The 13563-nt window shown below is 48.1% G+C and overlaps 4 protein-coding genes across 4 annotated transcripts; 2 read left to right on the plus strand and 2 right to left on the minus strand.

Moving 5' to 3' along the window:
• Window positions 1-395: 395 nt before the first annotated feature.
• On the plus strand, window positions 396-1119 carry ABOM_007079 (uncharacterized protein; the record flags this gene model as incomplete). The annotated part of the gene is made up of 3 exons (XM_022534208.1): window positions 396-560; window positions 634-909; window positions 967-1119. 3 exons carry the CDS (start codon window positions 396-398, stop codon window positions 1117-1119), a joined length of 594 nt encoding a protein of 197 aa, XP_022388649.1.
• A 653-nt stretch (window positions 1120-1772) lies between these two features.
• Window positions 1773-3358, minus strand: ABOM_007080 (NADH:flavin oxidoreductase/NADH oxidase family protein; the record flags this gene model as incomplete). The annotated part of the gene is made up of 7 exons (XM_022534209.1): window positions 1773-1838; window positions 1887-2225; window positions 2282-2518; window positions 2573-2592; window positions 2652-3071; window positions 3134-3239; window positions 3290-3358. The coding sequence occupies 7 exons, from the start codon at window positions 3356-3358 to the stop codon at window positions 1773-1775; spliced, it is 1257 nt and encodes a 418-aa protein (XP_022388694.1).
• Window positions 3359-4572: 1214 nt separating this feature from the next.
• Window positions 4573-6757, minus strand: ABOM_007081 (NADP-dependent malic enzyme MaeA; the record flags this gene model as incomplete). Its single annotated transcript, XM_022534210.1, has 6 exons — window positions 4573-5635; window positions 5712-6060; window positions 6130-6208; window positions 6303-6415; window positions 6475-6581; window positions 6681-6757. The coding sequence occupies 6 exons, from the start codon at window positions 6755-6757 to the stop codon at window positions 4573-4575; spliced, it is 1788 nt and encodes a 595-aa protein (XP_022388695.1).
• A 4144-nt stretch (window positions 6758-10901) lies between these two features.
• Window positions 10902-13155, plus strand: ABOM_007082 (uncharacterized protein; the record flags this gene model as incomplete). The annotated part of the gene is made up of 2 exons (XM_022534211.1): window positions 10902-11295; window positions 11348-13155. The coding sequence occupies 2 exons, from the start codon at window positions 10902-10904 to the stop codon at window positions 13153-13155; spliced, it is 2202 nt and encodes a 733-aa protein (XP_022388674.1).
• Window positions 13156-13563: the final 408 nt, after the last annotated feature.

Consider the following 13563-nt stretch of genomic DNA (forward strand, 5'->3'; position numbering starts at 1 on the left):
TAAATGTTGTTCGAAAGTGACTCTTCTTATACAGCAGATTCGCTATGTACATACCTAAGAAATCAAGACCAAACTTTGATATCGCCACATAATCCATTCTGGTACAAGACTCAGCGTGACCCAACAATCCAATAACATAACCAAAATGGGACAAATAAGCAGCATAAAATTATTGATATTAAGACTGTTGCGCCGGCAAGAGCTGTGACGTCTGGAGTTGACTAAAGGTCACGTCCAGATGACGTCCTCGCGATATGCATAGATCAAGAAAAAATAGTACATCATAGTTCTACATCCGGATATATATAAATACTGCCCAAATCAACACAGTCAAACAATTACCCAGATATACACAATCAATTTGTTTGAACAACATATAAAATTCTCTAACAAAAATGCTGCAGCAACAACACACTGTAGCCGTCATCGGCTCCGGAAACTGGTACATACTCCCAATATACAACCACAGCAACCCAAAAAGAAAGGGGCTCAACGATCGCCAAGATCCTCGTCAAAAACACAGCCTCACACCTCGACCTCCTCACCCCGAAGGTCCAAATGTGGGTATTCGAAGAACAGATCCAGGTCCTGTCCGACTCCCCCCACCACACTAGATACGGCGACAAGCCCTAGAACCTAACCAAGGCAATCAACGCTGTGCATGAGAGTGTAAAATACCTACCGGAGATCAAGCTCCCAGAGAACGTGGTGAAAGACGCAACGATCCTGGTCATCAATCTCCCGCATCAGTTTATCGAGAAGACGCTAGGTCAGATCAAGGGGAAGCACTTGCCGTATGCGCGGGCAATACCGTGCGTGAAGGGTGTGGATGTGACGGGTGAGATAGTCACGTTGCTTTCGGGGTTGATTATGGAGAAGCTGGGGATTTACTGCGGGTCGTTTTCTGGGGTAGATATCGCGCCAGAGGTTGCGGTGGAGAAGTTCAATGAGACAACTATTGGATAGGATACGCCGCCAATTGATGTCAAGGCTGAGGATGGAAGTCCGGAGGACAATAAGATCAAGATTGATGAGCAGAGGCAGGTGAAGACGAGGCCGACGCATACGACGTTGACGCGGGTGCCACAGGAGCTTGTGACGGTTGATGCAGACCTGTGACGGACGTTATTTGGACGACCGTATTTCCATGTCAATGTGGTGTTGGAGTGGTGGAGATGGTGAGGTTTGGACGGACTTGGTTCCCACAGTCTGTCAACGAGAGGACCTTTACGGAGGAGAGTGCGTTGCTGATCTGGTAGCATCTTGTTCTGCTGGAAGGAACTTCTGGTCTGCGAAGCATGCTGAGGACAAAGGGGTGGGTGTAGATGAGATTGAAAAGACTGAGGTGAACGGGCAGAAGTTGCAGGGAACGTCAACGGCGAAGTCCGTCCATGAATTCCTTGAGAAGCACGGAAAGTGCAGGAATTCCCTTTGTTTGACGCTGCATATGGCGAGTTTCGTCTATGATTCTGGGTGTTGTTTCTGCCAACTGTGGTTGCTAATATCTGGGTAGATATTCTCGAAGGCAAAACAAGCGTGGGCAGTTTGCCAAAGTTGCTGGAGAAGAGGTTCTCTTAGACTGAGACGGAGTCTGTAAAGCTAGAACGCTCAGATGAACTGTATATAATTAACCGACCTCCCAAGTTCTTCCAATTGACACTGATAAACAATTAAGCGACGAGATAAATCGGCCTTGTGCTGTTCAATAAATCCGGATCCATGATATTAAGTGTACTTATATAAAAACATTACAAGGAGCACCGATGGTGTAATTAGACAGACGGTACCATGGTCCTCAACCCCTTTGCTATCCGTTGAATCTGCCCCCCATAATATGCCTGTTCCGATTAGCAAGCTGTCTCTTGAACGTTAATAGGATATCTTACAGTTTCTAGCCCAGCACCTATGACCTTCGTAGGAAGGAACCGAGTATAAAATGGAGCCGGAACCTTGTTCAGGAGTAACTGTGCCTTTTCATCTGGAACACTCTCATCGAGGAGCAACTGAGGAAACTTGGCGTCAATAGCCGCCGGGCGGCCGATTCCAATTAGATCGCATGCGTTCTCCTTGATGGCGTACTCGGCACCTGTGCGGCTTCGAAAGCCGCCTGTCAGCATAAAGACAAGATCGGGGTACCGCTTGCGGGCCTCGGTTGCAAATTCGATGAAGAAGGCCTCGCGGGCTGCTGTGCGGGCGCTCTTCTGCGGCTGTGTGCCTCCAATCATCTGTATGCGATGAGCCTGTGTGATAGGCAGATGGATAAGGGGGCGAGGGCGCCTACACTGGGATCTTCATAACTTCCACCACTGACTTCGAGGAAGTCAATCCCGGCCTCTACCAGTAATCCGATTTGAGTCATGGTTTCTTCAAAGGTTGATGAGCTGTGGTCTGCAGAGTTGAGTTTGATGCCCACACAGAACTTCGATGGAACGGCTTTTCGAATTTCGGTAATGATGTCCAGGACAAATTTTGCTCTTTTCTCCAGAGTGCCACCGTACGCATCTGTTCGAAGATTTGTCTGTCGCCAAGGTGTTAAGTAGGGCTTTGGTAGTTACCTGAACGAGGTCGTTACCTTAGGGTTCAAGAATTGATCTGCGTTATTAGCAACCGATTTATATCTTCGAGGCATTCATCGGCTCAGAGAGATGTACCAATTAAATATCCATGGGCACCATGCAACTCAACGCCAGAGAATCCACTATCGGCCATTAACCGAGCCGTATCAACAAACTTCCTCGTCACCGTGTCAATATCCGCCTGTGTCATCTCTCTTGGTGCGGGGAATGTGATCCTGCTAACGAACCAATCCAACCAGCCACCCCCAATCTGCACGGGAATCGCACTCGGCGCTATAGTCGGTGCAAAGAGACCTCGGTTGCCTGCACCGCGGAATGACTGCCGACCGGGATGACTGATCTGCACGATGGCAGGGGTTCCATGTTGTTGACATGCCTGAGCGTATTTGGCCCAGGTCGCAACGAGGGCTTCGTTGCCCTCTTTGCCGGTATATTCACCGTGCAGAGCAGGGTCAAAGTGACTCCCGAGGTGGTCTATGTCAACTTGGACGTTTCCTGTCCGATCAAATTAACACGCTGATATGGTAGGTTGCACAACAGGCTATTCAAGGTTTTACCTGTGAGGAGAGCGCCCCATCCTCCTTGGCCCCATTGATTATAGACATCAAGCATTGACGGCGTCGGGTTATGCTCCCATCCCGCCATCATCTCGGCCATTGCAGCCTGACAGCCTTGTTAGAAAAATGGGTTTGCGCTGCAGGGTTGGTATTTACCTTGACAAAGCGGTTGGGAAACACCAACCCGCAAGGTAGTTTGACGGCGTCGCCTAGAGGGGACGGCATATCGGTAGTATGTAAAGAGAAATGATTTTGGTTGGGCTAATGTGACCCGGTACCTGAGGACACTGAGGATTGATATACTTTCCCGCAGGTCGGATATGCACAACCGAGGCAGATAGTGTCCGCTTTTCTCATGGTGATGAGCGGAGCAAACGCAAGCCGCACGGATAACGGATGGATGGGGTTTCCCGAAAGCGTCCTGAAGGACACTTGGTCGTCGTCAGTAGTTTGACCAACTATATTGATTAGTGATATAGTACTTAATGGTACGGAGCGGAGTACTAATTGGGTGATGCCCCTTAGCAATCATAAAAGAAGATTATTAATGTTTAGAAAAGAATCGAAACGAGATGAAATGACGTGAGTGCATGGCATGGCGACAAGTGACAAGTGACAGACAGACAGACAGGTTACATACATAGTACTACTAGTAGTGAACTACATGTATACCTTTTGCTGCTATCGTCATAAGCTCTTGTTGCCTGGGGAAGAAAAGTTATGTCCCTACCAGATGTGGAAAAGGCACGTGGAGCGGGCCCCAACCTTGTAGCCAATGGTGTTGTTAAACCACCCCTGACAGATTTACAAAGAGTGGTTTTTTTTTTCCCCTCTATTTTTGCCCACATGTTTCTTCCAACTTTCCACTGCCAGGGACCCTTCAAAGTCCATCCCAAATCCCAATCCGACATCCATTGCGAAAGATTAGATCTGCACAACCTTAACCTTAGCTCCGCCGCCGGGGAGATTCAAATCAAAACCTCCGCACCTCCCCCACTTCACATGCCCGTGAGGGGAAAAGCTTGCGAGGGGTCCAGGTGGAGAGGTTCAAAGCCCCAGAGTGAGACCCCAGCCTACTAGTATACCAATCTACTCTAAGCGTTGGAACACGAATCATGCAATCAAATATTATTCATTCAATTTGCCCGAAATACCACAATCATGGACCATTCTAGAACGAACCGAACAAATACCCAAGTCCAAAAATGTATGACAAATCGCAATTAGGGATGAACGGGGTATACAGGAACAAGTGCATCCTTCTAGCCAACGGCCGTGAGGTATGAACAAAACAAAAGCGCTTCAAATCAAATCAAACCAGCCTGGATGGTCCCAGGATTTTAGCGAAGATTGCTCGAAGTGGGAATGCTGCCGAGTCGAGCATGGAGAAAGTGAAAAAAAAAGGGTGAGGGAAGGAAGAACAAACAGAATGCGAGCGTTTACAGCTTGGCATTCTCGTCATTCGACAGCCCGTTCAGGAGCGAGGATGGGTTCAGGTTGTGCAGGAGGGCACCAACTTCCCTCTCCAAGGCCAGAACTTCGCTGTGAGCGTCATACATGCGGGCCTTGATCCAGGCATCAAGCGCGTCATCATTCATGGAGCGTAAGGCGGTCTCACGATCAACCTTGTCTTCCTGTGCGGCACGGATGACCTTGCGCGTCACCACAACGCTGACCTGGCGGATCCGGGTCAAGTCGGGATAGAGGAGACCGCGATCAATCTCCTCCGCAGTCAGGGCCTGCGAGAGGGCTGCACCAGAGGCATAGATCATGCTGTCGGTGATCTTGACTGCCTTGGAGAGGATCGTACCCAGACCGATACCGGGGAAGACATACATGTTGTTGCCTTGGCCGGGATAGTAGGTGCGGGTCTCTCCAGCGGAGTTAGTGAATGAGACGGGCTGGAAGGGAGAGCCAGAGGCAAAGAGAGCCCGACCATCAGTGTTAGTGATAGCGGTCTCGAAGTCACACTCCGACTTGGAGGAGGGGTTGGAAAGAGGGAAAATGATAGGAGCGGTGTTCCAGTCGGCCATCTTGCGCAGGATCTCTGGAGTGAAGACGCCACCAATGGTAGACAGACCCATGAGAATGGTTGGCTTCACATAGTCGACAACATCCTCCAGGGTCTTGTACTGTTGACCACCATTGTCCTCCCGGGCGAAGTAGACCTTGTGGTCGGCGAGCTTGTCGCCACGGTCAGAGGTGACGAGACCCTTGGTATCGACCAGGTAGAAGCAGGACCGGGCCTCTTCCTCAGTCATGCCCTCACGCATAAAGAAAGCAACAATCTGTTTAGCAACACCGACACCGGCACTTCCCGCACCGAAGAAGACAGCACGGTGATCCTTGCAAGGAAGACCCGAGCGTTTCACGGCGTTGATGACTCCACCCAGGATGACGGCTCCCGTGCCCTGGATATCATCGTTGAAGCACGTGTAAATATCACGGTAGCGCTCCAAGGCAGGGAAGGGGTTCTTGAAGTCTTCGAACTGAATGACAATGCTGCAGGGCGTAAGCCGTTCCGTTAGCGCCCGTAATATCGGAAGATGTTGGGTCGATCAGAGGAGTCACTACTTACCCAGGCCAACGTTCCGTAAGAGCGGCCATCAACTCATCCATGAACTCCCGCTCCTCTTCCGGAGTAATCTTGTCACGGCGGCTACCCATGTACAACGGGTCTTCCCGGAGAGTCTTGTTGCTTGTTCCCAGATCCAAAGTCAAAGGAAGGGTGGCCTCGGGGCGAATACCTGCACATGCAGTGTAGAGCGCCAACTTGCCAATGGGAATACCCATCCCATTGATGCCAAGGTCGCCGAGGCCGAGAATTCGGGAGCCATCGGTGATGCATGTGATCTCCACATGGGGCTGGGGCCAATTGGCAATGACAGCAGCAAGATTGCCGCGATCTTCCCAGCTTAGGTACATACCTGGTAAAACATCGTTAGCGGCCGGGTTTGATTCGTCGCAGCTGGGCTAGACAAGGTTCTGAAACTCACCTTCCGGTTGCTGGTAGATCTCGGACCATCTCTGGCAAGCTTCACCGACGACCGGGGTATAGATCAGAGGGGTAAGCTCCTACTGGATGTCAGATTTCTGATCTACGAAAATATAGCCTGCCAACATGGCTTTTATGATGCAGCTTGTTTTCGTCCCCACTTTCTGCACATACCCTCAGATGATCCGTCACTAGACGATAGAACAGATGCACATTGTTCTTGCGAAGAGTGCTCAGATAGAGAAACTTGTCAATGGGGGTTTGCTTCAAGGCCAATTGTGCCAGACCTATAGCACAATTAGCTTTTTCTCATTGCCGTGAGCATCCGACGCCCCAATATACATACATCTTGTTTTCTGAACCTCGTAGGATTCGGCGCGCGGGGGAGTTAGACCGTACGTGCGGAGGTACTTGCGGATGTAAGGAGGGTTGGCTGTATCAAAGTTGGCCTCTCTGAAGGGTCAAAAAGGTCGTCGTCAGCGAAGAACTTTGCTTCCATACCAGTACTTGTTCCACTGGCCGGGAGGCCATTGGGATATAGAAGGAACTTACACTGGAGTGGCATGATTCACATACGACGTCGAGGTCGCATGGACCTGACGGCCTTGCTGTGAAGGGAGACGAGCCATTGGGGCAAGCTGAGTCACACTACTATTGGGGCGAGTACCAGCAGCGGAAAATGATAATGAAGAAGACGAGGAGGAGACAGAGGAAATGGTTGCACGAGATGACAGAACGATAGGAAGCAGCCTGTTTTTATGTATGCGCGCTAACATTGAACCCCTCTGAGGAGTAATCCACAACATTCCGGTGGTCATAATACAGAACACCCGTTGTGATCTCCAAGGAGGTCGTCGCGAGGTCTAAGAACCAGGGCCGTGGAGTGATTAGACGAAGGCTCAGACTCATCAATCGGGAAGACTCGGGATCCAAAGGACCAGTCAGGGAGGTCGGGATCGCGACGGTGGATATCGGGGAGGACGTTTAATGGTTGCATACTTTTAGTCCGAGTCTCACCAGTGGGAATAGGATACGAAGCTTTTTGGGAAATTTGGGGACGAATTGGGATGGGTGTGGAGAAACGGGAAGAGTCTCCGAACCCGACAAATGCGGAGAAATAGAAATTCAAAAGGACGAAGCGAGCGATGCGAAGTGGCAGACAGGGCTGAAAGCGAATGAGAATGAGGTAAATTACAAAAGGAGTTGGCAATGGATTGCGGCAATTTTGGTCCAGGACGATAACTACCGTGTAGCACGGAGTACAGGTCGGGACGCAGGTATCAAAAAAGTTGATCATCTAAGTATAAAATTTCACGTTTGCAAATTCCGATATATCGACTAGTGCGGAGACACATTAGTAGTGGGTTTCCAATAAGTAGAGTAATACATATACTATTTTTTCCCTTTTTTCTTTTTTTGTTGAGGAGATTTGCACCCGACCCCTTGATTGTGGCATTTTACTGGACGTAAGCAAATATGAATTGCGGTTTTTTTTTGTCTCTTCTTCTTTCTCTCTTTTTTTTATTCCAATTCGACTATAGTCCCGAAGTACCCCCATCCATACATACAATGAAAAATGCCTACGCGGTGTACACCTAGACTCGGATGGACAAAAGTATACTGTTACCTAGTATCATATTCTCTCTTCTCTCTTAACTCCGGACTCCGGTTTACAAGTTCCTCCCTTGATGGTAGTTCCGTGTAATACTGTGTTCCCACGATGATCGTTATACTCCGTCCAACCTTCCTTTCCCCTGAAAAGTACGAAGTAGTGTAATAATAATCCTCTCGAGCCATCAGAGTAGGGATCCCGTAAGCAACGGCTGGTATCCGATATGGCATCCCGATAATTTTCATCCTGTGGAGCTGAACCAAAAAAACGACACACGACCCTTCAGACTTCAGTGGACAAAAAGTGGATCCAGTCTCATGTGGCAGAAATTAGCCTAATGTATAGGCGCACTAACTAGCCTGGTCGTGGAGCTCCAAGCTAGGTTCCAATCCCAGTAAGTCTAACTGCGAGAGGAAGGATTCTGGACGGAAGCGCTGATCGATACTCATGGTTCTCGACACTCTTCAGTACTTTTAGTGTCTTTTTTTAGGCTCCCCGCAGCGAAAACGCGGCCCGGACACTGGCCGAGTTCGGGTTCTTTAGTCAGTGGCGGGTTTCTGATTACCTCACCTCGCACCTAACCTCTAGAGGTTAAGGTATCTTCTTACTCATAGCAACCGTTGTCATTACTATTGCTGCATCGGGAAATACGATAATCATTGAAAGTTGGAGATTATACTCTGTGGCTGTCAATGTCTTTTAATGACGCATAGACTTTGTTGTATGTATGTATGTACTCCCCTTACATACATACAGACGGCTAAATACCATGCATGTTGTCTGAGTGCGTGTCGGGACACGTTTACCTGAGCCATCAGAATGCGTGATTTTTTTTTTGCCTCCTCCCTATTCTTTAGTGTGGGCATATTCTTTCGTTTCAACCCTTTCAAGTCTTGACCTCTCCAACTTCAAAATTGTCACCCCCAAAATCCTTGTTTCGCTACCCAATAGTAACACTCTGAAACAGCAAGGCTCCGCCGATCGGGTCCGGCCGATGGAGACATCGGATGGAGCCCATTTCCTAGTTTGCGTAGTAGTCGCCCTAGCCTTCCGAGCTTCAAAACCGTGACACAGTTCTGACTGAGAAACATTAGGCGCTAACGCCAAGCTTCAAAATTGCATAGATAATACATATTCTCTTGGATTTTAAACCGTTACAATCGAGGCGGTTCCAATTAATAATGGTGAGATAGGCGATTACTATCACACCCGACTCTCCCTGTTCAGTCGGGTGTATTGCCACCATAGACGGCAGTCGGCGTAGTCCAGATCTACCGAGTCATTTATGCACAACTCCTACATATGTCTCTAATTCAATCCCCCTCGCTTCCCAATCTTTTACGAGAGAATAATGGGCACATCTTCAACCTAGAATGATTCATACCGTTACCCACTCAGCCAGTTTCCCCAGATTCGAGTCGCATTGATCTAAAGCTTGGGCGGTGCCGATCCTTTCTTCTTTGATCCGTATACATCTGGTCACAGGGCCGAACAGTATGTTTTATACAGTGTAGCATAGGGACTGGGATTGAAGATACACAGTACTCAGTATACCGTTGGGATTTCCGCAACTATGATCCCTGCAGAGTCTTTTGTCTTTTCGGAAGTGTCGCTGGAATTGATGAGGAGGATTCTTTAATTATCGTGCACTTCCGACTTTGTCCATAACCCTGCAGCATCAATGTGTTGGGATGTGTGACGTTGAGACGGTGTTCGGGTTTCTCGATCGATCTAACGGAACTAACTTTCCGTGATTGTAGAAAGTTGCTTTTGTATTCAGCTGAGTAACCTGTGTCGGAAATACTCTGACATATTTTTGGATTATCTTCGTTCTAGTGTCCTGGTACGATAGCACACCCCCTATCCAGTTAGGGTTAGATTTGGTTAATATCTCGATTAAGTGTCAACGATCATTTTACAAGATGGAGCTCTTCCGAGCCCTTCCATCTCGTACTCAAATGAATATTGAAAATTACTAGTACTGTTATTGAGCTAGTATATTGGTGTCCATTCTGAGAGATACCCTTATTTTTCCCATTCATTTTTATTTTAGTGTTTCTAGTCAGTCTCAACCCCTGACCGATGTGCAGTCATACGGTCATCAACTTGTTAACTAACAATAAACATATGGTATACTCGAATCTCAGAAAACGAATAAATAAATAAGATATTCACCGGTTATCCTTTTGGGATAGGACTTAACTGAAGTACGTGTCGGCGTCCTTGAATAGGTTATTCAATCATGCAATTGAAGTAGAACTAAAATACATTTTGATCATGGAATGGAGGTCCTGACGTTACTCTATTGCAAATAAGAAACATCAGGTGAGGCTCAAGGTGACTATGTCGATCTAGTGTTTCCGGTGTGGTAGAATGGGTCCATCCATACTCCTGGGGGTCAAGCTTTTTTTAGGACAGTTTGACAACAATCAGGAGACGTCATGCCTATTAATAGAGATCTATATTATCATCCTCTGTTCAATTGATAATAGGGGACTTAGGCATCGACGTATCGTTTCATATGGGGATTCTATGCCTCGACAATGGCTCTACGTAGGTGCCCGTCCTGGAATGTTCTCCGATTGACAGATAAGAATAAAAGCACGTGTGTGCTTTGTATATTTAATTCTGATGTATGTACGAAGTACAGAGTACAGAGATAGATGTATGGACAAGAAAATAGGTTGAGACAGACAAGGACGTGAAATGTTGCTCACCAAGGACTGTTAAACAGACCCTAACTATAGTTGTTTGGGAAATGATCTTATGGAAAGAATAAATCAGTTGTCAATAAACTATAGGCAGTTTAGAAGAACCAATACTTGATTCTCTTGCGCTATGAGATCATACGGATTGATAAGTAGCTAGTAGTACATACATATCGAAAGGCAGATCACCTGATTGGCTAAAGCGGCGGGGGATCAGTGACGCAACAGTGAAGCTGTTAAGCGCGGCAACCAGGGAGAAGCTCATCTCACCCTGTCATGTAACCCATCATCCCTTCCTTGACCTCAGCTCCTTCCGGGGAAGGTTGAGTTAATTGAGTCATTGATTCTCTCGCGGAAAAACTCGGGTAGTCTACAGTGTACATACTGGGACTTGATAGTGCTTCGGTCAATCTACAGAGAGATACTACCGTGGTCGACGGCTGCCTATCTGTCATGTCGCAAGAAACCGAGCCCCTCCTTCCTCGCTATGAGGAGGACACGACCCTCCAGCGGCGGTTGCATCAAAAACTACACTCGTTTCAGATGCTGCGTGCCCTCTCGGAGGGTTACTTGCCATCTACCGACCAGGTTGTTATTAATCTCCGTACCTTGTTGGCCTCCGATATTCTGAATCCTCGTGCCCAGGATATCGGCTCTATCGGTCGCCAGCTTATCCGAGACTGTCGTATCTGGATACAAGTCTTCATCGAATTATTGCGCAACAAAAATAGTGATGATAAGCTTCAGGAATTCTTGTGGCATCTGTCCCGGTCTAGGGCATCTCTTGATCGCGGCCAGGTCGCACAGCATGCCTCACATGTGGGGGCTAGACAAGATACTAAAGCCGGTAAATTCACACGTATACTGGATGTAAATGTAGTAGGCTGATGTTGGAATAGCGTATGATAGTCTTCGTACTGTGGGATGCCTTCTTCTGACCAATGCCGACTTTCGTCTATTTGTTGATGACTTAACCACTGTTGGCCGCCAGATTTTCTCTGACACGGCATATTTCCTGTCAGATACTTCACAGCAAGTGGGGGAACAGATCAAGCCATCACAAGACGAAGTCGACGCGGTACAGGGCGCCGGTGCAGATGAAGGTCAGGCCCCGTCAAGCGAGGAACTACGCCAGGAGGTAGCTCAAGTCGCGGAGGCAGCCGGCAATGGAGTAGCCCGTACTGGACAAGAGGTAATCAAGAGTGCCAAAGAACATCTGGGCGGACAGGAAAAGGATACCTTGATCTACCGGTTGAAGCAAGCCGTCCTGAAACTGCGAGAGCGAACGGACTATTCAGACTCAGTAGCCACCCTTGCTACACTAGTGCAGCGTTACGCGAAAACATACGCCAATGCGGCCTCAGATATAATCACAACGGCTGAAGAGGAGGTCGAGGTGAATGAAGATCTAAAGCAAGCCATGCAGCAGTTCTGGGCTTTGGTTCAGTCGCTGGGCGATGCTGAGCAATGGAAGGCCCTGGAACAAAGATTCCAGAAACTGTTGCAGCACACTAATAAAGACCCAGAGTTTGAAAGACTGATGGGAGAGTTAGGCTCTTCAGTGCAGCAGATGCTGACCGATCCCGGTTTTTTTGACTCTGCTTCAGAAAAACTCAGTGAACTCGAGGAGAAATCCAAGAAAGTCGGCACTGAGTCTAATCTGCGGCAGGATGTGGATGCTTTTCTAGAACAGGCAAAACGAGCTTTACGTACAGTCCCTGAAGATGCCTCAGTGACCAAACTGGTCGATGCTACCAACAAGCTATACAAAGATGCATGGGACGGCTACTATGAGAGAAAAAGCGAGTTACCCTCGGATATCCTTGAGGTCTTCTTTCCTGTTCTTCTTCGAACCATACAACACATTCCAATCCCACGTCTGGAGGTGATGGCGCCTGAGCTTGACCTTTTATTGGAGAATTTCATCCTGGAGCCAGGCCACACTGTTAACTATTCATCATTTCTCCCATATCGTCTGCATATCACCACTCGGAATGACATCGACGTCTTAAAGAGGCATTCAAAGAGAACTACGGCCGATCTCAAGACCACGTTTACTGCCACAGTCATGGGGCTCAACGTTAGTGCTTCAGAATTCGGATATTGGCTCCGCACGCACTCAGGCCTGTTTCGTTTCCATGATGAGGGTGTTGCCAGTTTTTATCTGGATAAGCGGGGTATTGATATCTCCTTAGATATAGAAGTAGGTCGGGAGCGCCTGGAACAAATCTTTACACTTCGCGGCGTGCGGGTGGTAATTCACAAGCTCGATTACAAGGTGCATCGCAGCAAGTGGAAGTACCTTCTATGGTTGACTAAGCCCTTCCTGAAGCATATGTTTCGTCGAGTCTTGGAGAAGAAGATCGCAGAAAGAATCGTTGCCGCCGCTTTTGCACTGAACCGAGAGCTCGTGTTTGCACGGGAGCGTTTGCGAGCTGCACGTATTGCCAATCCCCAAGATCTGGCGACCTTTGTGCGGGCGGTGCTGACACGATTGCAACCAGCCTCAGACGTTGAGACTCGTATCGGCTTTGATGCACCTGGAAAAGGTGTGTTCAAGGGTGTTTATGCCCCTGGAAGTCTTACGAAAGTTTGGCACGAGGAGGCGTTGAGAGCTCTCGAGGCCATTGAAGAAGGAGATGAGAGCTATGGTCTGAGAAGAACATGGCGAAACGACATATTTAACGTTCCGACACGTAGCTCATGATTGACGGATGCTTCGCTTTTTGCTTTTTTGCTCGGGATTTCTTTTCATCCACTGACATATCTCACACTTATTTCGAACATTCCCTAGCGAGTTGCCTGCTTTACAAAGTCTATGAATACGCTGGACCATCTTGTTTGTTACTTACTCTATGCGACATATGCGTAATGTTCGCCATTAACAGCAGTCACTCATTTACTGCCATGCATGCCTCAGCTGTCCACATATCACGGGCCTTAATGAACTGCACAATTTTAGTATTTAGCAGACATCGCCAAATAAACAAATTCCTCGTACAATACTGCCTAGCTGCTGCTTCCAATAAAGAAGGGGACAATTGTATAACCACACGTGATCCGGCCCGGTTGAACCATTCGCCGTGTTGCGGCCACCTAATCGACAAGTTATGGT

The sequence above is a fragment of the Aspergillus bombycis genome (assembly GCF_001792695.1).
Source record: "Aspergillus bombycis strain NRRL26010 chromosome Unknown contig00048, whole genome shotgun sequence".
In the NCBI taxonomy this organism is placed as follows: Eukaryota; Fungi; Ascomycota; class Eurotiomycetes; order Eurotiales; family Aspergillaceae; genus Aspergillus; species Aspergillus bombycis.